The sequence below is a fragment of the Sapajus apella genome, unplaced genomic scaffold (genome assembly GCF_009761245.1).
Source record: "Sapajus apella isolate SASKATOON/1434 unplaced genomic scaffold, GSC_monkey_1.0 scaffold15, whole genome shotgun sequence".
Lineage (NCBI taxonomy): Eukaryota > Metazoa > Chordata > Mammalia > Primates > Cebidae > Sapajus > Sapajus apella.
The window spans coordinates 11,397,286-11,403,945 of record NW_022436955.1 but is presented as its reverse complement, the minus strand read 5'-3'; the positions used below and the strand labels follow the sequence as shown (position 1 = coordinate 11,403,945).

The 6,660-nt window shown below is 54.8% G+C and overlaps 2 protein-coding genes across 4 annotated transcripts in view; one reads left to right on the top strand and one right to left on the bottom strand.

Moving 5' to 3' along the window:
- Positions 1-6,134, top strand: part of CENPT (centromere protein T) — a 7,183-nt gene extending 1,049 nt beyond the window's left edge. The window contains exons 2-13 of one of the 2 annotated variants that reach the window (XM_032283766.1): positions 1,729-1,822; positions 1,963-2,050; positions 2,170-2,266; positions 2,388-2,524; positions 2,665-2,701; positions 2,923-3,065; positions 3,749-3,910; positions 4,207-4,524; positions 4,773-4,866; positions 5,446-5,622; positions 5,711-5,815; positions 5,902-6,134. In XM_032283766.1, the coding sequence (XP_032139657.1) occupies positions 1,729-1,822; positions 1,963-2,050; positions 2,170-2,266; positions 2,388-2,524; positions 2,665-2,701; positions 2,923-3,065; positions 3,749-3,910; positions 4,207-4,524; positions 4,773-4,866; positions 5,446-5,622; positions 5,711-5,815; positions 5,902-6,025 (1,576 nt within the window). In that variant the 3' untranslated portion in view covers positions 6,026-6,134. The remainder of the gene's footprint in view (positions 1-1,728; positions 1,823-1,962; positions 2,051-2,169; positions 2,267-2,387; positions 2,525-2,664; positions 2,702-2,922; positions 3,066-3,748; positions 3,911-4,206; positions 4,525-4,772; positions 4,867-5,445; positions 5,623-5,710; positions 5,816-5,901) is intronic. The other variant, XM_032283768.1, reaches the window with a different exon arrangement.
- Positions 6,135-6,224: 90 nt separating this feature from the next.
- TSNAXIP1 (translin associated factor X interacting protein 1) overlaps positions 6,225-6,660 on the bottom strand; it is an 8,309-nt gene continuing 7,873 nt past the window's right edge. For both annotated transcript variants that reach the window (XM_032283764.1, XM_032283765.1), the window contains one exon: positions 6,225-6,541. In XM_032283764.1, coding sequence (XP_032139655.1) covers positions 6,301-6,541 — 241 coding nt within the window. In that variant the 3' untranslated portion in view covers positions 6,225-6,300. The remainder of the gene's footprint in view (positions 6,542-6,660) is intronic.

Genomic DNA, 6,660 nt, shown 5'->3' with positions numbered 1-6,660 from the left:
GACAGAGTCTCACTCTGTCACCAGGCGCCAGGCTGGAGTGCAGTGGCGCGACCTCGGCTCACTGCAACCTCCGCCTCCCAGGTTCAAGCAATTCTCTTGCCTCAGCCTCCCGAGTAGCTGGGACTACAGGCTCGCGCCACCACGCCCAGCTAATTTTTTTGTATTTTTAGTAGAGACGGGGTTTCACCATGTTGGCCAGGATTGTCTCGATCTCTTGACCTCGTGATCCGCCTGCCTGGCCTCCCAAAGTGCTGAGATTACAGGCGTGAGCCACCGCGCCCGGCTCATTATAGTTTTTACACCCATGAGGTGGGAGCTGTGTGCTGAGAACATTTATGTGACTCTGGAATCTGAGAGGGACTGGAATGGAGAGACTAAGGCAGCTGGGGTACCAATGTTTTTTTTTCTTTTTCTTTTCTTTTCTTTTTTTTTTGAGACGGAGTCTTGCTCTGTCTCCAGGCTGGAGTGCAGTGGCCCAATCTTGGCTAACTGCAACCTCCGCCTCCTGGGTTCAAGCAATTCTCTGCCTCAGCTTCCCGAGTAGCTGGGATTACAGGCACCTGCCACCATGCCTGGCTAATTTTTGTATTTTTAGTAGAGATGGGGTTTTACTATCTTGGCCAGGCTGGTCTTGAACTCCTGACCTCATGATCCACCTGCCTCAGCCTCCCAAAGTGCTGGGATTACAGGCATGAGCCACTGCACCTGGCCCCAAGGTGTTAAAAGCTTTTTTTTTTTTTTGAGATGGAGTCTTGCTCTGTTGCCCAGGCTGGAGTGCAAGGGTGCACTCTTGGCTCACCTCAACCTCCGCCTCCTGGGTTAAAGCAGTTCTCCTGCCTCAGCCTCCCAAGTAGCTGGGATTACAGGTGCACACCACAATGCCCGGCTAATTTTTGTGTTTTTTTTTTTTAAGAGACGGGCCTTCGCTATGTTGCCCAGGCTGGAGTGCAGTGGCTATTCACAGGTGCGATCCCACTATTGATCAGCACGGGAGTTTTGATCTGCTCCGTTTCCGACCTGGGCCGGTTCACCCCTCCTTAGGCAACCTGGTGGTCCCCTGCTCCTGGGAGGTCACCATATTGATGCCGAACTTAGTGCGGACACCCGATGGGCATAGCGCACCACAGCCCAGAACTCCTGGGCCCAAGTGATCCTCCCACCTCGGCCTCCCGAGTAGCTGGTACTACAGGCACGCGCCACCGCACCCGGCTAATTTTTGTATTTTTGTATTTTTAATTAGAGATTAAATAGGGTTTCACCATGTTGGTCAAGCTGGTCTCGAACCCCTGACCTTGTGACCCACCCGCCTCAGCTTCCTAAAGTGCTGGGATTACAGGCATGAGCCACCATGCCCGGCTAAAAGATTTTAAAATACTTTAATATCCTTCATGGATTGTTATTTTCATGTCTGGGATGAATGCTCTTCCAATTGCTCCTCTTGTCTGTGTGGTTAACCCCTACTTATCCTTTATGATTCTGCTGAAGTTCTGAAGCCTTTCCTCCTGGCTTGTTCATTCATATTCCCTCTCTTTTCCCATACCCTAGGGGTCTTCGTTTACACTGCTGTCGACATAGGGCTGGGAACAGGGGTGATGATAGGGGCAAGTGGTTTCTGGGTCCCTAGCCCTGAGGGAAAAAGGCTTCAGACCAAGACCCCTTTGAAGGCTGTCTCTGTATCCTCTATCCCTCCTTACTGTAATTCTCAGTGCTGCTGGTCTTTTTACACAGTGCCCAGAGAAGAACCCTGCTTGAAACAGCTTCTTCCAGGAGGTTGAACAGCCAAACAAAGATGACAACCAGAAGGCATTCCCATGGAGACAGAGTGAGTACCCAGCCCACTGACCCCAAAGGGCCCTGGCTGCCTCGGGGAGGGGGGTTGAGGTCCAGCTCTGCTCTGGAGTCCACTTTGAGGAAATCTCAAGGCAAATGGACAGACTGGTTGCCTGGTGCTTTTACCGATAGTCTATTAGTGGATCAGCATATGTTCAGGCCAGTGGGCACCTGGAGGAGCAGACGCCTCGGACCCTGCTGAAGAACATCCTACTAACTGGTGAGTGAGCGCTGGCCTGCCGGTCAGAGTTAGGCAGCAGTCCAACACCAGTCTTGTGGTATGTTTCATTCAGGGTGGCCTGTTCTGTCAGCCCCACCCTCTCCTTGGTGTTTCTGCAGCCCCGGAATCTTCCATCCTGATGCCCAAGTCGGTAGTGAAGCCAGTGCCAGCACCACAGGTGGTCCAGCCCTCCAGACGAGAGAGCAGTCTTGGCAGGTACACAGAACTCTCCCACCTCACACTATGTTATGGGCAGCTTAGTCGGGGAGTTTCTTGGGGGTTGCAAAAGCCAGAATTGGGCTTCCTGGCCTGCCTGAGGTAAGCTACATTCTTATAGCCTGGAGCTGCAACTTCCTGAGCTTGAGCTCCCCATGACCCTGGCTCCAGGTCTGCTGGCCCCTGGCAGGAGGAAACAGAGGCTAAGACTGTCGATGTTTCAGCAGGGAGTGGACCAGGGGCTGCCTCTCTCCCAAGGTAAGGCCCTGGACCACTTTTGCTACCCTTTCCCTCCTGTCTTCTGGAGAGGCTGAGGAGGCCTGAGAGAGGGCTCTTACAGGCCTGGATCATTTACATTGGTTTTCTTCTTTTACATTCTCTTGCCGGGTCACCGACAGAGCCTCAAAGGAATGCTGATGCCTCATCCCTCACCAGGTGCTGTTCTGGGTATTTCCTGTTCTGGGGGTGGGTGGAGGAGAGGCTTGGGGAGTGAGGTGCTGCCTGGGAATCTGGCCACACTACTCTCTGCCAGTTTTAGCCACACAGCATGTTGGCTCTGTTCTAAGAGATGAGAACCCCAGGGCAGATGGGGGGATCTCTGGGCAAACTGGGTCTCAGGTACCTGACTTTCCTTTGTGCCTTCTCCCTCTTACCAGCTCCCTCAACCTGACCTTTGCCACACCTCTTCAGCCACAGTCAGTACAGAGGCCTGGCTTGGCCCGCAGACCTCCCGCCCGTCGAGCTGTAGATGTGGGTGCCTTTTTGCAGGATCTGCGAGATACTTCCTTGGCTCCTCCAAGTAAGGTTGAGGTTTTCCCCTGCTGGTCTTTGGGGAAAGCTCTCCCTTGCTATGACAGATAGGAGGTGCTGCTAAATCAGGGTTGTGCCCCTTTTGGTGGAGTCACAGACAGCGAGCGAGTCTGGTCAGTGGGTCTAGAAGGAATTTCTGCTTTCTTTCCACAAGGGGCCCCTTGCCTTGGTGGGGCCCAGTCTTGGTCCCTCAGTATCTCCCAGGGACCCACATCCTCAAGCTATAGAGCTGGAGGTTGGAAAGGGGTGTGGTGTGGTGGCCAAAACTTGTTGAAAGGGGCCAAGTTTCAGGATCAGCTGGCCAATTCAAGCTGGCCTGGGACCCTCATTGCAGAAAACAAGTTCACCAGAGTAAGAAGAGGGTTTGGGCAGAAGGAGCAGAGCGAGCAGCGAAGAGGTTTTTTGAGTGGGCAGCTGGTGGGCAGGCAGCTGTGGGGGCCTGGGAATGCCAGGCAGAGGAACAGGAAGGTAAGCAAGGAGGGCTATGGGAGATAAGGCCTCGCGTGCTAGGTTGTCTTCTTTATCTGAAGGCCACTCAGGGTGGACCCATGGGGCCACTATCCAGGCCCTGGCAACACAGAGTAGCAGCAGGTGGCCTGGAATACACTGAGAGCCAGCTGGCCCCTGATCTCCAGGTGATAGCCTCAGAACCTGTTACTACTCTGCCCACAGACGTTGTGTTGGAAGACACCCAGCCCTTCTCTCAGCCTACAGTTGGCTACTCCCCCCGTGTGTATCGCTCCCTGCCCTGCATGCCTCACACTGGGGCCGAAGACACTGAGCTGGCTGCCGGTTGCAAGGCACAGAGCAGTGGGCCTGGAATGCAGACCAACAGTGAGTATGTGGTGCCTGTGGCCTGGAGCCAAGCTTAGCTTGGGTGAGAGTTGACAATGGTGGTTTTCCATCCTCAAGTCCCTGTATACCCCTAGAAACCCCCTGGCTGTGGCTGCCTCCATCCAAGAGCAGAGTCCATGTTGGGCCAGAGCCTCCAGATCCATGACGTGCTGCTGCCTCTGGCTTTGTCTCTTCAGTGGGCAGGGCTGGGTCTGCTGGTCCGTCTTTTCCCTTCTCTGAGCTATGTAGTCTTGGCCTACTGCATCTCCAGCCTGTATTCTCTCCCCTTCACTCAGGCCCTGAGAAACCAGCCCAATTTCTGGCAGGAGAGGCAGAGGAGGTTGATGCCTTTGCTCCGGATTTCCTGAGCACTAGCAGTGGTGTCTCTGGAGAAGATGGAGTAGAACCCTTACAGGATGGAGTTGAAGAGGCAGAGAAAAGGATGGAAGATGAAGGTGTGAGTGAAATGGAGGCAACAGGAGCACAAGGACCCAGCAGGGCAGAAGAGCCCAAGGGACACACAGAGGTGACAGAAGCAGAGGAATCCCAGGGGACTGCTGAGGCCAAGGGACCAGGAGCATCTTCAGGGGATGAGGATGCCTTTGACAGGGCAGGTAAGAGGCCCAGTGCAGGGGGTAGCTGGTAACAGCTGTGTTCAGGCCCCAGCACACAGAATGGCGTTGCCTGGGTTGTGTTTCCAGACACTGGTGGTGGTAGGGGGCCAGGGAGACTCTGAGAGGCACCTGCTTGGCTGGAGCTAGGTGGGGCCCACCAGAAACAGGACAGAAATACTGTGACTGTGCTAGCCTGAGTAAGATGGTCGGCCTGGGATCCCTGTGACCCCACCCTTCTTCCTCTGCAGCAAGTCCAGAGTTGGTCTCCAGCACCCCTGAGTCTCTGCAGGCTAGGCGACATCATCAGTTTCTTGAGCCAGACCCACCGCCTGGTGCTGCAGTGTAAGATCCCACAACCCCATTCCTCCTGGGCCTCTTGGGAAGGGGGCATTGGGTACACCATGTACGCAGGGTCCTCCCCCTTCCCACGTGTACGTAGATGATTACCCAGCAGTGCAGCCTGACCTGGGCTGGGGAGGGCTCACCAAGAGCACCCCTGCCATCCTGGTGCCTGCCTCCAGGGCTTAGAGGACACTGTGTGAGGGGAAAGTATGTGGTTGATTTGTAGTCAGAGAAGCCTTCCTGGAGGAGGATTAGCAGAATCAGGATAGGCAGCCGTAGAGTGAGGAGAGAGACTGTCCACTCTGAGATCTGGGGTCATGGGCCCAAGCAGGTACCAATATAGATAATAAGCCTGAGCTAGGAGGTCGAGTCGACTGTGGAGGAACAAAGCCCCAGGCAAAGACCAGCCTCTGTTTGGCCCCCTGACCTGACTGCCCCTCAGCAGGTGGTCAGGGCTGCTGGTCCTGGCTGTCCAAGAGCCACATGGTCTCCAGCCTCAGCAGAAGCCAGCAAGAGTTGCCCTTGAATAGGGGCTTCCTGAAGCCGTAATTCAGCCCCTCTGTCTACTCCTGTCCTCAGCTTATCTTCAGAGCCTGCAGAGCCTCTGTTGGTCAGGCATCCCCCAAAGCCCAGGACCACCATCCCCAGACCGCAGCAAGATCCCCACAAGGCTGGACTGAGCCACTACGTCAAACTCTTTAGCTTCTATGCCAAGATGCCCATGGAGAGGAAGGCTCTTGAGATGGTGGAGAAGTGGTGAGTCCTGGGGACGTGGTGTAGGGAGAGGAACCCCTTGGGTCATGATCAGACTGTTCAGCCTGCTCTATCCCCACCTTCTTGGCAGCCTAGATAAATATTTCCAGCATCTTTGTGACGACCTGGAGGTATTTGCTGCTCATGCTGGCCGCAAGACTGTGAAGCCAGAGGATGTTGAGCTGCTGATGCGGAGGTAAGAGGGTGGAAGGCAGATTGGGGGGTTTGTTGGCTGGGGGAGTGCTGGTGCTGATTCTGCCTGTGCTTTCTCCTCCACTGCAGGCAGGGCCTGGTCACCGACCAAGTCTCACTGCATGTGCTAGTGGAGCGGTACCTGCCCCTGGAGTACCGGCAGCTCCTCATTCCCTGTGCGTCCAGTGGCAACTCTGTCTTCCCTGCGCAGTAGTGGCCGGGCCACTCCAGTCTCCCTGTCCCCACCTGGGGCCCCTTGGCCCCACATATTTCTCCAGGTCTCCTCCCTACCCCCTAGCATCAATAAAGTGTCATACACAGAATATTCTGCATTTTGGTGCATGTCCGGGGGCCAGCGAGGCGGGGACTGATTCCCCTTCCCACAACTCCCCAGCATAGCCTGGAGAATGCAGTGGGTTCAGACAAACACATTTATACTAAAAGCCCAAGGCTTAGCAGGACTGGAGTACAAAGGCTGCCTGCAGGGTCCTAGCTTGTAGGCTCTGGCTCTTGAGGCCCCACACGCCTGATGTCAATCACATGAAGCCGCTCCAGGGCAGTCTGGAGGATTTCCACAATGCCCTCTTCCTTCTCGTCACCCTCCTCTGGCAGTTGTGACTCAGGGAGCTGGAAAGCCTGGCTTATGTAAGTGTTCACAGTCTGCTTGTCCAGGCTGGGGTCGATGCTCATCAGGGCCCCTCGCAGCTTGGGCAGAGTCACCTCCTCATGGCTGCCCCACAGGAAAAGAAAGTGAGAGGTTCTGACCCTTCTCTTCTGTGCCCCAGACTCCCAGGTGCCCTCCTTTTTTTTTTTTTTTTTTTTTTTTTTTTTTTTTTTTTTTTAATCCAG